Below are 18,650 nucleotides of genomic sequence, written 5' to 3'. Positions count from 1 at the left end.
TAGAGAACATATAAATTTTAGGGGGACACATTTAATCTAATTAATTTAACAATACTGGTATAAAGTTGATTCATTTTTTTATTCATTCATTCACCTACAATATAACTATCAGATTTGTCCCTGGGCCCTGATATGGATTCAAATCCCTGCTTTATGGAGTTTAACTGTATTAATGCAGAAAGATTTTAAGCTGTATATCATAGCAGTTAACAGCACAGGTTCTGGAGCAAGGCAGCCTGGTCTCATGTTCTGGCTATAGCAAGCGGTTGTGTGATCCTGGCATTGTAATTACCTTGCTCTGCCCTGTTCTCCATATCTGTGAAACATGGATATGAAAATAACACTTCCCTTACAGGGTTACTGTGATGATTAAATAAGTTAATGTATAAAAGGATAAGAACACTCCCTGGTACATAGCAAGTGCTATATAAATGTTTATTATTGGTAACAGCAGATACTTATGAAAATTATTTCATTACAATGGTGACGACACCACTGTATCCTGGTATGTGTGTTTTTCTTTTGTTTTGAATAATAAAAGGTTTTGATGTTTAAAGGAACTACACAAAATCTTCACAGTTTTTTTTAATTGAGAAGAAATTAATTTTAATAAAATTAATCATTTTATAGTAAAATATTCAGTGGCATTTAGTACATTCACAGTGAACTTACCCATTAACCTGTATCTCCCCATTCTCTCTGGTCCCTAGTCCCTGGCAGTCACAAATCTACAATCTGTCTCCATGGATTTATCTATTATGGATATTTCACATGAATGGAATCATACAGTATGTGACCTTTTGTGTCTGTGTAAATAGTACTTAACAATTTTTGTCAATCTACTCATCCAGAGATGGACATGTGGGCTGTTTTCACATTTTGGCTATTGGAGATAATGCTGTTATAAACATGCATGCACATGTATCTGTTTTTTGTTTGGGGAAGTATATACTTCAGAGTGAAATTGCAGGGTCATATGGTATCACTGTGTTTAAGTTTTTAAAGAACTGCCAAAATGTTTTCCACAATGAGAGAACAATTTTGGTTTCCTATCAGCAATGCTTGAAGATTCCAATTTCCCTCCACATTTGCTAACACTTATTTTCTATTAAAAAAATTATAGCCATCCTAGTAGGTATAAAGTGGTATCTCACTGTGGTTTAAAATTTTATTTCCCTAATGAACAATGATATTTAGCATCTTAGGTTTGTTGGCTGACATTTTTATTATCTTCTTTTGTGTACCTTCTTTGGAGATATATTTAAGACTTTTGGCCGTTTTAAAAAATTGGGTTGTCATTTTGCTTTTGTGTTATGTATTTCAGATTCTAGAATGTATCAGAATATATATGTATACTTTATTTATGAAACAGAGTATATATTCTATCAGATATGTGTTACAAATATCTTCTCCCATTCTGTAGGCCATCTTTTTATTTCTTCACTTGATCTTAGTCAAAAGCTCAAGAAGAGATTTTTCACCGTCTAGATAATGTCATCTGATACACAGTTTTTAATTTTGATAATGTATAGTTTATCTACATTGAACATTTTGTTACTATGGTTTTGGTAACATATCTAATTGCCAAATTTAAGGTAATGAAGATTTATCTCTATTATTTTTTTCTAAGACTTTAATGGTTTACCTCCTATATTTAGGTAACTGATACACTTTGAGTCAATTTTTTTAAATTGGGTGAGGTAGGGTTTCCCATTTGTTGAAGACACTATTCTCTCCCCATTGAATGCTCTTGGTGTCCCTGCCAAAATCTGATGCATGCCTTTATTTCTGGATTTAACTCTGTTTCATTGGTCTATATGTCAGTCCTAACAACAACTCCTTTGATTTTTGTAACTTTGAGACAAGTTTTGAAATTGAGAAGTGTGAATCCTCCAACTTTGTTCTTTTTTAAAGAAATTTTTGGATATTCAGTCCTCTTTCAATGCCATATGAATCTGAGGATTGTTTCTTCCATTTCTGTAAAAAGGCCACTGACATTTCAAGAGAGACTGAATTTATTCTCTAGATCATTTGGCATGATATTGAAAATCTTAACAATATCATGTCTTCCAATTCATGAATGTGGGATGTCTTTCCATTTAGGTAGCTCTTTCTTAATTTCTTTTAGCAATGTTTTATAGTTTTCAGTGTACAAGTCTTTACATCCTTGATTAAATTTATTCCGAGGTACTTAATTATTTGGATGGTAATGTAAATGAAATTGTTGTCCTTAGAGGTTTGAAGAAATAGTATTTTATTATAAACAGTATTTAACTTATATGCAGAGTACATCATGAGAAACGCTGGACTGGATGAAGCACAAGCTGGAATCAAGATTGCCAGGAGAAATATCAATAACCTCAGATATGAAGATGACATCACCCTTATGGCAGAAAGTGAAGAAGAACTAAAGAGCCTCTTGATGAAAGTGAAAGAGGAGAGTGAAAAAGTTGGCTTAAAGCTCAACATTCAGAAAACTAAGATCATGGCATCTGGTACCATCCCTTCATGGCAAATAGATGGGGAACCAGTGGAAAGAGAGGCTGACTTTATTTTTTGGGGCTCCAAAATCACTGCACATGGTGATTGCAGCCATGAATTAAAAAGATGCTTTACTCCTTGGAAGGAAAGTTATGATCAACCTAGACAGCATATTAAAAAGCAGAGACATTACTTTGCCAACAAAGGTCCGTCTAGTCAAGGCTATGGTTTTTCCAGTGGTCATGTATGGATGTGAGAGTTGGACTATTAAGAAAGCTGAGCACAGAAGAATTGATGTTTTTGAACTCTGGTGTTAGAGAAGACTCTTGAGAGTCCCTTGGACTGCAAGGAGATCCAATTAGTGCATCCTAAAGGAGATCAGTCCTGGGTATTCATTGGAAGGACTGATGTTGAAGCTGAAACTCCAATACTTTGGCCACCTGACCTTGAAGAGCTGACTCATTTGAAAATACCCTGATGCTGGCAAAGATTGAGGGCAGGAGGAGAAGGGGACAACAGAGGATGAGATGGTTGGATGGCATCACTAACTCGATGGACATGGATTTGGGTGAACTCTGGGAGTTGGTGATGGACAGGGAGGCCTGGCGTGCTGCGGTTCATGAGGTCACAGAGTCGGACACAACTGAACTGAACTGAATTACAAAATATAATAAATATCTTAGAATAATTCTGAGTCTTGATATAGGGACATTAGTGACTAATTCTTGTGGGATCTTCTATTGGCTGTTAGGCACCTCACCCACATAACTTCCCCTGGCATGGTTTGCTAGGCAAGGGCATTGTGAGTTCGTGCTCCTCTCTGGAAAGGAGTGGAAATGTAGCCTTAAACTGACAAGATTTGGGTATGATGTACACTCACCTCACCTGCAGGTGAGGAGAGAAGTGGGAAAAAAACTCAACAAGGTCAATTATTAAAAACACTAAGTCATTTTACTTATTGTGGATGGTAAACTTGAGCAGCACTGACAAAATGGCAGTCAGAGGGTGGGTGTTGAGTTCTACCTTCTGCAGTCTCAGCACAAGATGCCTCATTTCCATGGACCTTCTTTTCCTTATTTGTATAATTAAGACACTGAATTAGATGATCTTTAGGGCCTTTTCCTGATCAATGAGTCTCTGAAGACATCAGTACTTCTAATTTTTTTCTGTCACCTTTGAAGGGATAATTTTCTTCAGATTGTTAGACACCCAATAAAGGTTTACTATATAGAGATAGTGAATGAATAATCGAACAGTTAGCTAGCCCTTACTCCATTAATTCATCAAGCATTTATGACACGTTACTGGTGCCAGGTCATTTACTAGAAATACAAATGTGGAGATCCAATTTTAGCCCTCAAAGGGCTCCTAGTCTGAAATCATAGTTCTCTTCTTGCATTACTGAACACTGAACACATACTCCCCAGTCCTGAGACTTCAGGAAGAACAATGAACTGGGGAGACTGGGGAAACAGGAGACCTATAAAACTGTGATTGGCAGTATAAATTCATGATTAATGGATCATCACTTGTTCTTTTCTCTCTTCCATCTTTCTCTGATCTATCTACACATATATCATGTTTTATAAAAAAATGCAAAGTGATACAAGTTAATCAATAATTCAGTCACGCAAATGTTAGTCCATGTTCCCTTGGGGATCATAAAAGTAATAAACTAAACTGAATCATCATGCTTTACTACTTGTCCAGCATAAGTCATTCTTCTGGACAACGAAGAAACTGGTTAACTGCTGGGTCCTAATAACTCATTTTAGGGTCCTAATAACTCATTTTCTATTATATCCCACTGTGTAACAGAGAACAGCAATGGAATTAGGCAACATATCCTAGCATGGGTGAGTCTGAGAGGTCCTAGAGTAAAATAGTAGTAGTTTAAACGAGCCAAGGACAACACAGGACTGAGCTTAAGCATGCATTTAATATGATATTTTAAAACTGAACCTGAGAATGGAATGTAAGAAACACATACAAAATTTTCCTTGGATAAAAGTCTCAATGCTATGACCAACTAATCTGTTTTTGCAGAAGGCAATGACCCATCCTTCAGTAAGAAAGACAAAGGGACATTCATCACTTACTGTAATACAGACATCAACAGAGCAAGTCATCAAATTCTTGAATTCTTATTACATGACATCTCTTGTACTTTCCTTTTAAAATCATCTCTCTTTTCCATCCTTCCTTGAAAGGCACTGCACTATAGAAATTGTGCTGTGTGCTTAGTCGTTCAGTCATGTCCGACTCTTTGCAACCCCACGGACTGTAGCCTGCCAGGCTCCTCTGTCCATGGGGAGTCTCCAGGAAAGAATACTGGAGTAGGTTGCCATTCCCTTCTCCAGGGGATCTTCCCAACCCAGGGATCAAACCCAGGTCTTCCCATTGTAACAGTAATTAGGGCAATGAAACTATTCTGTATGATGCTGCAATGGTGGATACATGTCATTACTGATTTATCAAAACCCACAGGATATATTAGGTTGGCCAAAAAGATTGTTTGGGGTTTTTCATAACACGTTAATTTTACTATTTTTGGAACAATATATTTTAGTTTTTTGTCTTTTAAGTTTCATGCTTACTTTATAAGTGACTGACCCTCTACCTTTATTATATATTTATCTTTTCGAGTGAGATTTTTTTTTGGGGGGGGGGGGCTTCCCTGGTAAAAGAATCCACCCGCTAATGCAGGAAATGCAGTTTGATTCTTGGGTCAGGAAGATCCCATGGAGAAGGAAATGGTAACCCACTCCAGTATTCTTGTCTGGGAAATTCCATGGACAGAGGAGCCTGGCAGGCTACAGTCCACACAGTCTCAAAGAGTTGGACGTGACTTAGCGACTGTACAACAACAATTGTCAGGTTCTTACTTTCATGTGTTTCTTTTTTAAAAATTTATTATTAATTAGTGCTAGTTCTTTTCAGCTTAAAGAAGTCTCTTCAATATTTCTTGCAGGGTTGGTTTAGTGTTGATGAATTGCTTTAACTTCTGTTTATCTGGGAAACTCTTGATTTCTTTAATTCTGAACAATAACCTTGTTAATAATTCTTGGTTGAACTTTCTTCCTTTTAGCACTTTGAATATGTTAAGCCACTCTCTTCAGGTCTGCACAGTTTATGTTAAAAAATCTGATAGCCTTGTGGGTTTTAGTATGTAACAAGTTTTTTTTTCTCTCTCTTGCTGCTTTTAGGATTTTCTCTCATCCTTAATTTTTATCATTTTAATTATCATGTATCTTGATGTGTGTGGCTCTTTGGTTTCAACTTATTTGGAACTCTATGCTTTCTGGATCTGGATGTCTATTTCCTTTCCCATATTAGGGAAATTTTCAGCCACTATTTCTTCAAATAATTTTTTTTGCCCCTCTCTCCTCTTGTGGGACTCTAATGGGAATGTTATTTCACTTGATGCTGTTCCAAAGGTCTCTTAAGGTATCTTCACCTCTTAAAATTCTTTGTCATTTTGCTAGTCTGTCTGGGTGACTTTCATTGCTTTGTCTTAGCTTCTTGATTCCTTCTGCTGCCTCATCCAATCTGTTGTTGAACTCCTCTAGTGTATTTTTTAGTTCAGTTATTACTTCTCTTTGGTACTTTATTCTATTTTCTATCTCTCTGTTGAAGTTCTCACTCTGTTCAACCATTCTTCTTCCAAAATTAATGAGCAACTTTATGATCATCATTGAACTCTGCCAGGAGACTGCTTATCTCTGTTTCCTTTATTTCTTTTTCTGAGGTTTTGTCTTATTTTTTCATTTGGAACATATTCCTCTGTCTTCTTATTTTGCTTAATTCTGTTTGTTTCTATGTAATGAAACCCACAAGGCTATACGTGAACTGTGAACTTCCTGATGTTCAAGCTGGTTTTAGAAAAGGCAGAGGAGCCAGAGATCAAATTGCCAACATCCACTGGATCATCAAAATAGCAAGAGAGTTTCATAAAAACATCTATTTCTGCTTTATTGACTATGCCAAAGCCTTTGACTGTGTGGATCACAATAAACTATGGAAAATTCTGAAAGAGATGGGAATACCAGACCACCTGACCTGCCTCTTGAGAAACCTATATGCAGGTCAGGAAGCCACAGTTAGAACTGGACATGGAAAAATAGACTGGTTCCAAATAGGAAAAGGAGTACGTCAAGGCTGTATATTGTCACCCTGCTTATTTAACTTCTATGCAGAGTACATCATGAGAAACGCTGGGCTGGAAGACGCACAAGCTGGAATCAAGATTGCTGGGAGAAATATCAATAACCTCAGATACGCAGATGACACCACCCTTATGGCAGAAAGTGAAGAGAAGCTAAAAAGCCTCTTGATGAAAGTGAAAGAGGAGAGTGAAAAAGTTGGCTTAAAACTCAACATTCAGAAAACAAAGATCATGGCATCTGGTCCCATCCCTTCATGGCAAACAGATGGGGAAACAGTGTCAGACTTTATTTTTTTGGGCTCCAAAATCACTGCAGATGGTGACTGCAGCCATGAAATTAAAAGACACTTACTCCTTGGAAGGAAAGTTATGACCAACCTAGATAGCATATTCAAAAGCAGAGACATTACTTTGCCAACAAAGGTCTATCTAGTCAAGGCTATGGTTTTTCCTGTGGTCATGTATAGATGTGAGAGTTGGACTGTGAAGAAGGCTGAGTGCCGAAGAATTGATGCTTTTGAACTGTGGTGTTGGAGAAGACTCTTGAGAGTCCCTTGGACTGCAAGGAGATCCAACCAGTCCATTCTGAAGGAGATCAGCCCTGGGATTTCTTTGGAAGGAATGATGCTAAAGCTGAAACTCCAGTACTTTGGCCACCTCATGTGAAGAGTTGACTCATTGGAAAAGACTCTGATGCTGGGAGGGATTGAGGGCAGGAGGAGAAGGGGACGACAGAGGATGAGATGGCTGGATGGCATCACCGACTCGATCGACATGAGTTTGAGTGAACTCTGGGAGTTGGTGATGGACAGGGAGGCCTGGTGTGCTGCGATTCATGGGGTCGCAAAGAGTCAGACACAACTGAGCGACTGAACTGAAGGTTCAGTTCAGTGGGGCTCAGAAGCACAACCTTGTTTTCCACCAGAGCCAAGAATTCAAGGGTTTGCCCAACTATTTGGGCTGTGTGTGCCTTCCAGTTTTGGCAAGGCTGTGGCTGTGGGTGGAGCTGGTCCCCAGACTGGAAGCAGTGCCCAGTCAAAACACAGCCCTAAGGCTGAGGCTCCCAGCAGGGCAGACACACTGGCGTAATAGATGAGAGAGAGAATTCCAAAATGGTGCTTGACAGTTCTGATATTACAAAGTAGCCTGAGATCACAAAAAGGTCTATTGCTAGAGTTTCAAACCTGGGAGATTATTCCAGCTAGTTTCTGACTCTCCAGCATATGTTTCAAGGTTAGTAAGTAGTACCCCTTCACCTATGATCCAGGCACTTTTCAACTGGTGTTTGTGTCCTATGGGTCAACTGGTTTTGGGGTCTAGTAGGTCTGCAGGAAGCTCTTTAAGAGTGGATTTCTCATCCCTGCAGTTCTATAGTTTTCCTGGACATACTCCCCACTGGTTTTCAAAGTCAGTCAGTTTAGGGGCTCACCTCTCCTGTACAGGACCTAGGGGTTGGGTTCCTGGCATGGAGCTCAGATATCCTGCTCCTCAGGGGAAAGGTCCATAGCTCTGTGACCTTTCCCATTTGTACATTGCTGTGGCTGGGGTGTAGTTCTTTTCCCCTGCGGCGAGACTTTATCTCTGCCTCTTATACCTTTGTGGCTTCCCTTGCAGGTCATCTGGTAAAGAATTCACCTGCAATGCGGGAGACCTGGGTTCAATCCCTGGGTTGGGAAGATCTCCTGGAGAAGGGAAAGGCTACCCACTCCAGTATTCTGGTCTGGAAAATTCCATGGACTGTACAGTCCATGGGGTCACAAAGAGCTGGACTTGACTGAGTGACTTTCACTTTTCACTCACTCATAGCTTTGATGCTGTTTAAATCCTTTGTTGTGGAGTTGCTATTCTTCCAATTTGAAGGTCCCTTTCCAAGAGATTCATTCCAAATGCAGCTGTAGATTTCTTGTGTCCAGGGGAGGAAGTGAGTGCAGGATCTTCCTATGTCTTTGTATTGAACCCTCTCCTAAGAACAGTCAGTTCTTCATCTCCCGAGGTTCTATGCTATGAATCTTACTGGTAAATCCCCCTGTAAAACTAAAAGTTTCAGCCTTCTCTGCTCTTTTCAGTTGTCACGTCTCAATCTGACAAAATTTACGAACATCTTTTATGTTTTGTTGTCTCCTCTTCACCCTGGTGAAGAATACCATTTTTATTCCTATGTTATAATTTTATTGCAGCTTTAGAAAGAATCAGAGACAAAAACATGTATTTAATCTGTCAAGTTTTGATTCACTTTTTCCTTACATTTATTAAAAATTTCAATTAGGTTATCATTTACCTCTTACAATCTGATATGGAATTCACCCAAATTTATCTATATTTCTATAAATTTTGAATTTTCTTATTAACTGGGTACTATTTTTTTTTTTTTTTATGAAATCTTTCACTTTCTTGTACAGCCTTTAAGTGGTATATAAGATGACTAGCCATACTTCCTGGCTTTTGATCTCTTTGGGGGAGCTGTAAATGCATTGCTGTGTTTTATTACCAAGTGAATTTATAGGCACAGTGTTCTGTTCCACAAACACTCATCCAGATGCAGCACAAATCTAAAGTCTACATATAAACTTCTAAGAAATCACTTTTGCCATCTAATGTGCAGTCCTATTTCCTGGACTTCTAGGAGAATTGATTTTGTTAAAAGTAATCCCAGACGAAAATAAAAAGAAGCAATAGTAGTCCCTCAATATTTTAGTTGTTTAAGATATCTTAGCAGGATAGTTTGTGCTGCCTTATGAATTCTAGATGGCTCTGTTTCCTGCAGAGTACAGTTATTAATAATTTAATTACTGTATATATTTCCAGTCTCTTTAAAAATCATATGAGGAATATCTCAGCCATCCTTCTATCTTAGCATGATCATTAGAAAACTATTATTATTATTTCAGTCAAGATGAATATGCTTTAGAGACCTGCTGTATAACACTGTAACTATAGTCAAAATAACATTTATTAACAATAAAATTTGTTAAGATAGACCTCATGTTAAATGTTCTTTCCACAATTAAATAAAGATAAATTAAAAAAAAGAAAAACACCCTATACTCTTACTTTCCAAAGACATGTCTATCTTTTTTAAAAACTGGAGAACTAAAAAATCTTGATAGTAGTTTGAACATACCATCTTTATCAGCAGTGTCTTGAGGCTTGTATTTTAAAGTGAAGATCTTTCGTAGCTTACAGTTCGCTGAGACAGTAATTCCATCCAGTGACTGGAAAACTGCTCCTTTGAATATTTCATTGGTAAATGCCACCAAGTCAATGCATAGATTGCACCACTAAAATTAAAAAGGGAAAGAGGAGTAAGTACTTTTTACAATCACATAAATGAAGAAGCCATCTTAAAAGTGGAAAGTTCAGCGATTTGAGGCAATCAACCGGGTCAACCAGCCCCAAACCAATTTTTCCCTTTAGGTAAATCTATCTGTTTTGGCTTCAATTTTCTTAAAAACTATTTTGATTCTTCCAAAGAAATCATCATAATATGAACTACACATTGGTCACCTGGCTACAGAGTTCCTATCATGAGTCAAGGCTTTGACAACTTAAGAGAAATAACCCTAGATTTGTAGGCAGTTAACTGCAGATGGTTTAGACCACTTAAATTTTGAAAATCAGAGAAGTGTAGCCAATTGTTCCTTCAAGAGGACTAATTTGATCACAATTACCCACTTGTATTTGTTTTTTAAAAAAGTACAGATGAAATTGAAATTGGAAACTGGGTCTAAAGTGTGGCCAGTGCTGTCTACTTACCAATTAACCTATTGTACAGAAATAGATTCTTCTAAGGAATCTGTAATTATGCCTTGTATTTGCCAGTTTTTAAAGTACTCTTGCAGGGCCTAATTTCTGTCCATTAAACAATTAGAACCCTCAATACTTCAGCAGATGAATTCTCTAAATGGTCTTACTGAGTTAAAGAAAAAGAGAAAATAATCATTTAGTAAAAAATTAAGACATTTAAAACTGCAGGACAAAAGCAGAAAAGAGAATTTTTGAAGTTAAAAGAAAAGCAGTATTTAAAATGGTCTGTGCTTATAATAGGCTCTTCCGTTATCTGCTTAGAAGCACATTTTATATAAGGTCTATTTTATTAATCTATCAAAATCAAGATATATATTAATTGACAAAGGAAATATAATGTCATTTTAAAAGTCAAATTCCATTTAAGAGTCTCGGTTTTAATATGGATGAGAATCTGAGTTTGTTTCCACAGTACAAGAGTAAAAAAGAGTGCAGTAAAATATTGATTAAATATGGAAAATTATTTTCTTTGCAGATGTCTCAACAGTAACGTTGTATTTCCAGGTGATGGGACCGTTCTGATCTTTTTTGGGGGAAAGGAGCCTGGTGTAATGAAAGGTAGGAGGTAGGACTGAGTGTAATAAAACGAGGCTGGCCTAACAAGCAGGAGGCACTCTCCTGGGAGATGTGGGAAGTAATGTGGGATAGGGCACTGAGGCCAGGTTGTGGAGTTGTTGGAAGATCAAGAAGAGAAATGTGGACCGCAGAGGGTCAAGTGCCACTGTGGTTCTTGAAGGAGAATGTAAGAAAAGTAGGGTAGCTGGGAAGTCTGAATTAACCTCAGTGAAGGAATATTTGGGGCGGTAGAGGGGTACTGGGGGAGAAGGCTGAGGTAGAATACAGACAGACAGAGGCAGACCAGTTAAGTCTCCATCAGTCATTTAAGCATGAAGTGCTAGCATAGGAAGTGAAATGCACGGGACAAATTCAGTATGTATGCCATATGGCGAAACACTCTGGCTTGGTAAAAGCACGCTGTATGGAAGTTTTGGGGTTTTCAGCTATCTAACAATAATTATTAATATTATTATACAAGTATTATTGTTGCAGAAACCAGTAATTGAGAAACCAAACACCACACTTGAAGAGTTGAAGAACTCAGGTTTATTATGCCAGCGGGCCAGAGAGTTAACACTCTAAGCTCTGAGCCCTGAACAAAGGGGTTACAGAGTTTTTATAGACCTGCTCCAGTGGGCAACACTAGCTGCTAATAGGCTGGTTTAAGGAACAGTGATCAAGATGCGGAGGGGGATGCCTGACCTTTACATGGACAGGCATGATTAACCAAGTTTGCAGGGGCTGGGCAACTGCAAAGAGCAGGACAAGGGTGAGTAAGATAAGTTCCAGATTGTAGTATTGGAAGTCCGCACTTTCTGAGACTATGTGACCTAAGTGATCCAGACTTTGCAAGGAGAAAGCTGAGTTACAGAGGCTGGAGGTCACATGAAATTTTAACTTTTCCTTTTCATTATGATTATTGTTACAAATTTTGGTCCTACTCCTTAAAAATTTAACATTATGCCCAAATTTCAATCTTTCAGCTGGTTTGTCCCATTAGTAATCACATTTATCCATTCTTTTTCATAGGTTGTTGTTGTTTAGTCACTAAATTGTGTCTGACTCTTTTGTGACTCTATGGACTGTAGCCTACCAGGTTCCTCTGTCCATGGGATTCTCCAGGCAAAAATATAGGAGTGAGTTGCCATTTACTTCAGGGAATCTTCCCAACCCAGGGATCGAACCCACATCTTCTGCTTGGCAGGTGGATTCTTTACCACTGAGCCACCAGGGAAGCCTTCATATAGGTGCTACATGCTTATCAGGTGTTGAAACACTGGGCATAGCTCCAAGGATAGAGCACTGAATAAAATTCCTTTTATTGTCTGGGAAGGAAATCAGACATGTGGCATCTGCTATGTACAGTGAGTACAGAGGGCGGGAAGGTGGGGATGTTCAAGAAAGGCTTCTTTTAAAAAAATTAAAATTTTTTTTATCATGACAGTGTATGCAAATGTAAGTTAAATATAGTGCCAATAGTTTTACACAAAATGTAGCCCTCTGTCACTTTTTCACTCATCCAATCATACTGTCAACTCTTAACCATTCCTTCTCTTTGTATTTTTAAATAATACTTCTTGATTCATCAATTTTGGACATTTATCTGCTGACTTATTATGGTAAATAAGGCTTTTAGCTCATTTACACACCTTAATTTCCGACTTCTTTCTCCCAAGATAATTATCTCTCATTCTCTTTCTCCCTTTTCTTTAAAATATATATTCTGTGTTCTCTTTATTGTGACTATGTAACTATTATGAAACCTGAACCAAGTGTAGCTCTATGATTACCTTCTCCCCCTATACAAGTTCTTCATATTTCCACAGTTAATAACTGCTTTTAAAATTATCTTTTTTGAAATAAATATTTTAAGTCTCTCTACATTTAGAAAATGCTTGGAGATGACATCTGAGTTTGGTTTTGAGCAATTAATATGCATTTCCAGGGCCAGGGAGGCATGGGAATGTGCTGGGCAATTTTTTTTCTCAGGAACCTGCCCCTTTATTCTCTGCTTAGATGAACTCTTCAGTTGGCTGCACCTGAAGACCCCACTGGACTCTGCCAGCTCTGCTTGTAATTGGAGTCCACTTCCTTCACACACTGTGAGTACAGGAAACCAGGCCCTTACCTACTAAATGCTTTTCTCCCCCGACACAGCTTTACTGAGAAATAACTGACATCACTGTACAAGTTTCAGCTGTGCAGCTTGATGGTTTGATTCACTTGTATTGTGAACTGATTACTACAACAGGTTTAGTTAATATTCATCATTTCACACAGATACAGTAAAATAGAAAAAGATTTCTTCTTGTGATGAGAACTCTTAGGATCTACTGTCTTAACAGCTTTACTATAGTTCATCAGCAGTCATCATGTTGTACATGACATCCCTCAGTTCAGTTCAGTTCAGTTGCTCAGTCGTGTCCGACTCTTTGCAACACCGTGGACTGCAGCACGCCAGGCCTCCCTGTCCATCACCAACTCGTGGAGTTTATTCAGACTCATGTCCATTGAGTCAGTGATGCCATGCAACCATCTCATCCTCTGTCTTCCCCTTCTCCTCCTGCCTTCAATCTTTCCCAGCATCAGGGTCTTTTCAAATGAGTCAGTTTTTTGCATCAGGTAGCCAAAGTATTGGAGTTTCAGGTTCAACATCAGTCCTTCCAATGAATATTCCGGACTGATTTCCTTTAGGATGGACTGGGTGGATCAACTTGCTGTCCAAGGGACTCTCAAGAATCTCCTCCAACACCACAGTTCAAAAGCATCAATTCTTCTGCACTCAGCTTTCTTTATAGTCTAAGTCTCACATCCATACATGACTACTGGAAAAACCATAGCCTTGACTAGACGGACCTTTGTTGACAAAGTAATATCTCTGCTTTTTAACATGCTGTCTAGGTTGGTCATAACTTTCCTTCCAAGGAGTAAGCGTCTTTTAAGTTCATGGCTGCAATCACCATCTGCAGAGATTTTGGGGCCCAGGAAAATAAAGTCAGCCACTGTTTCCCCATTTATTTGCCATGAAGTGATGGGACCAGATGCCATGATCTTCGTTTTCTGAATGTTGAGTTTTAAGCCAACTTTTTCACTCTCCACTTTCACTTTCATCAAGAGGCTCTTTAGTTCTTTGCTTTCTGCCGTAAGGGTGGTTTCATCTGCATATCTGAGGTTATTGATATCTCTTCCAGAAATCTTGATTCCAGCTTGTGCTTCATCCAGTCCAGCATTTCTCATGATGTACTCTATATATAAGTTAAACAAGGAGGGTGACAATATACAGCCTTGATGTACTCCTTTCCCGATTTGGAACCAATCTGTTGTTCCATGTCCAGTTAAATTGAACAGTTCTATGAAGACCTACAAGACCTTCTAGAACTAATAATTCAAAAAGATGTCCTTTTCATTATACAGACTGGAATGCAAAAGTAGGAAGTAAAAAAATACCTGGAGTAACGGGAAAACTTGGCCTTGGAGTACAGAATGAAGCAGGGCAAAGGCTAACAGAGTTTTGCCAAGAGAACGCACTGGTCATAGCAAACACCCTCTTCCAGCAACACAAGAGAAGACTCTACACATGGACATCACCACATGGTCAATAGCAAAATCAGATTGATTATGTTCTTTGCAGCCAAAGATGGAGAAGCTCTATACAGTCAGCAAAAACAAGACCAGGAACTGACTGTGACTCAGATCATGAACTCATTATTGCCAAGTTCAGACTTAAATTGAAGAAAGTAAACTAGACCATTCAGGTATGACCTAAATCAAATCCCTTATGATTATACAATGGAAGTGACAAACAGATTCAAGGGATTAGATCTGATAGACAGAGTGCCTGAAGAACTATGGACGGAGATTCGTGACATTGTACATTGATCAAGACCATCCCCAAGAAAAAGCAATGCAAAAAGGCAAAAATGGTTGCCTGAGGAGGCCTTACAAACAGCTATGAAAAGAAGAGAAGTGAAAGGCAAAGGAGAAAAGGAAAGATTTACCCAGCTGAATGCAGAGTTCCAAAGAATAGCAAGGAGAGATAAGAAAGTCTTCCTCAGTGATGAATGCAGAGAAATAGAGGAAAACAATAGAATGGGAAAGACTAGGATCTCTTTAAGAGAAGTAGAGATATCAAGGGAACATTTCATGCAAAGATGGGCACAATAAAAGACAGAAATGATATGGACCTAACAGAGGCTGAAGAGATTAAGAAGCAGTGGCAAGAATACACAGAAGAACTGTACAAAAAAGATGTTCATGACCCAGATAAATGAGGGTCTGATCACTCACCTAGAACCAGACTTCCTGGAATGTGAAGTCAAGTGGGCCTTAGGAAGCATCACTATGAACAAAGCTAGTGGAGGTGATGGAATTCCAGGTGAGCTATTTCAAAACAGCTCATCCTAAAAGATGATGCTGTGAAGTGGTGCACTCAATATGCCAGCAAATTTGGAAAACTCAGCAGTGGCCACAGGACTGGAAAATGTCCGTTTTCATTCCAGTCCCAGAGAAAGGCAATGCCAAAGAATGCTCAAACTACCACACAATTGCACTAATCTCACACGCTAGTAAAGTAATGCTCAAAATTCTCCAAGCCAAGCTTCAACAATACGTGAACCGTGAACTTCCAGATGTTCAAACTGAATTTAGAAAAGGCAGAGGAACTAGAGATCAAATTGCAAATATCCACTGGATCATCGCAAAAGCAAGAGTTCCAGAAAAACATCTTCTGCTTTATTGACCATGCTAAAGCCTTTGACTGTGTGGATCATAACAGTGTGTGGAAAAATATCATCCCTACGGTTTACTTATCTTATAGAAGATAGAAGTGCCCACCCCTGCCTCCCACTGTGTCTAGTAATCACAAATCTCATCTCTTTTCTATGAGTGTGTTGTTGTTTTGCTTAGATTCCACATGTAAGTGAGGTCATTCAGTATTTGTCCCATATTACTTATTTCACTTAGCATATAATGTCTTCAAGGTCCATACATGTTTTTGCATTGGGTAGGATTTTCTCACTTTCTTATGGCTGAAAAATATCCCATTGTACATATATACCACAGCTTCTTTATTCATCCACAAATGGACACTTAGGTTGTTTCCATGTCTTGGCTGTTGTAAAGAATGTTGCAGTGACTATGGGGGTGAAGATATCTTTTCAAGTTAGTGCTATTGTTTGCTTTGATTACATCCCAGAAGTGGAATGCTGGATCATTTGGTAGTTCTATTAAGTTTTTGAGGCACCTCCGTACTGTTTTCCACATGGCTATACCAATTTATAATCTTACCAACAGTGCACAAGGGTTCCCTTTTCTCTACATTTATACGTATTTATCATCTCTTGTCTTTTTGATGATATCCATTCTAACAGTAGGAGTTGATGTCTCATTGTGGTTTTAATTTGCAATTCCTTAGTGACTAGTGATGTTGAACATTTTCCCATGTATCTGTTGGTCTACTGTATATCTGCTTTGGAAAAATGTCTATTTAGGCCCTTTGCCCACTTTGCTGCCGGTGCCAAGTCGCTTCAGTCGTGTCCGACTCTGTGCGACCCCATGGACTGCAGCCTACCAGGCTTCTCCATCCATGGGATTCTCCAGGCAAGAACACTGGAGTGGGTTGCCATTTCCTTCTCCAATGCATGAAAGTGGAAAGTGAAAGTGAAGTCACTCAGTCGTGTCTGACTCTTAGCGACCCCATGGACTGCAGCCTACCAGGCTCCTCCATCCATGGGATTTTCCGGGCAACAGTACTGGAGTAGGGTGCCATTGCTTTCTCCCTGTCCACTTGAACTGATTTTTTGTTGTTGTTGTTTTTTGCTATTGAGTTATATGAGTTCTTCATATATTTTTGACATTAACTGCTTATCAGATGTATGGTTTGCAGATTTTTTTCTCTATTTCATAGGTTGTCTTTTCATTTTGTTAATGTGTTCTTTTGTTGTGCTGAAGCTTTTTAGTTTGATGTAGTCCTACTTGTTTACTTTTGGTTTTGTTGCTTGGATTTCAGGTGTGATTTACACACTTTTTATACATCCCAAATCAAACTGCTTTTATTTCCTCTGCCTAGATTAATGCTTCATGAAAAGTACTCAACAAATAATGGTACGCATATGTGTGTAAGAGTATATGAAGATAAGCATATAAATACATGCCTGCACACATATTTTCAGTCTTTCACTTTATCATCATTCAACAAACCTCATAAATGTGTAAGTACTGATAAGTTATTTACTGAATCTACCTTTTAGAAGTACAGATGGGAGTAGTTCTTGGAATAGATGAGGATAACTTTCACAAATCTTCCTTGGTTAGAAGGAATAGAGGTTTGTTGCCTGCTTTTTTTGGGGGGGGGGTTAAGCCGATAGTTGGAAAGGTTACGATTTTCATAAGCTTTCACAAATAAATCATTATTCTTATAATTTCTGTGATATATTTTCTGAAGTTATGGAAAAGTGTTCTGAGTTCTCTGATACCAACAGGTGGATTATCTGAATTACAGTTGATCTTTATAAAATATTTTCATTATCACTGGGGATCATTCACACTTAAAATCCCCCTTTTCTGACATTTTTCTTGATCTCTAATCACTTTACCCCTATGTGAAACTCTAGTCCAGCAGGGAAGAGCTCCTGATCTAAAATATTTACAATTACAGGTCCTTGAGAAATAAACACAGGAAAAACACAAGTCTTGATAGAGAACAGACAGTTCTGCTTAGTTTGTTGCTTGGATTAATAAGAGTTTATGCTATTTAATTTCAACATGGAATTTTCCATGAAAGAATTGACTGGCAAAGGGTGAAATCATGATTCAAAGAATTTAACTTCTAGTTTTTACTGAAATGTTTTGGCAATATGGCTTCACTGTATTGGTGAAACACACACACACACACACACACACACTCAATGCATACAATAATAAGCTCTTGGTTGTCCCTGAAGTTTTTTGATTGTTAACAGTACACAACGCTAGCCAGCAATGCCTTGCTAAAAAGAAATAACAAACAAAAAACTACAATTTTGTAACCCAGCAATTCTAAAGTACATCTCTTTCCAGAATTTTAGAACTTCTTTCTGTTTTCATGCTCCCAAAATAACAAAAAAAGAAGCTTTTAAGACTTTTATTCTTGTGCCTTTTAAAATAATTTTTCACTTCAGTTTTAACTTCTCAACAGAAAATCTGCTTACAATGACTTTGTCCATCTTTTTCATCAACATATTGTGTTTATTAAGTGATGCAAGCTGAGAGACTGAAATAGTAATTTCCACAAGGGCAGGAGAAGTAATTACCTATTACTAATTAAAAGTAATTTCCCCATGAAAAGCAAGTCACTGCAACCCCTTAATATGGAAGCATGTAGTTGAGGACTGGGATTTGGGGCTGCCAATGTAGCTCATGACTGCATCAACAAAAACCAAGTTCCTTGCAGAAGTATCATCACTATACCTATTCAGCAATCAATCCCTACCTCCCAATTTCTACCCTCCTTCAGCAAGCTCTCTCTTCCTCAAATAGCTGTCCCATCTATCTCTTGCTAATCCTCAAGTCGCCCTTTCACTGTGCCCTTAGAAATCCGTACTATTGAAAAGTACTTATATTCTCTATATTCTTTTAAGGGTCCTACGGGCTTCCCACATGGCAC

At 38.3% G+C, this 18,650-nt stretch overlaps 1 protein-coding gene across 13 annotated transcripts in view; it reads right to left on the bottom strand.

Annotated features, from left to right (window-relative positions):
• The window catches only part of CFAP20DC (CFAP20 domain containing), a 253,072-nt gene that overhangs the window by 122,868 nt on the left and 111,554 nt on the right, over positions 1–18,650 (bottom strand). For all 13 annotated transcript variants that reach the window (XR_008706376.1, XM_055558821.1, XM_055558824.1 and 10 more), the window contains one exon: positions 9,768–9,924. Coding sequence is in view for 12 of the 13 variants with exons in the window: in XM_055558821.1 (XP_055414796.1) it covers positions 9,768–9,924 (157 nt within the window). In the remaining variant the exon portion in view is untranslated. The remainder of the gene's footprint in view (positions 1–9,767; positions 9,925–18,650) is intronic.

Source organism: Bubalus kerabau, chromosome 20 (assembly GCF_029407905.1).
Source record: "Bubalus kerabau isolate K-KA32 ecotype Philippines breed swamp buffalo chromosome 20, PCC_UOA_SB_1v2, whole genome shotgun sequence".
NCBI classification, from domain to species: domain Eukaryota; kingdom Metazoa; phylum Chordata; class Mammalia; order Artiodactyla; family Bovidae; genus Bubalus; species Bubalus kerabau.
Note: the sequence above shows the minus strand (reverse complement) of the source record. Positions and strands in the feature narration are given on the sequence as shown.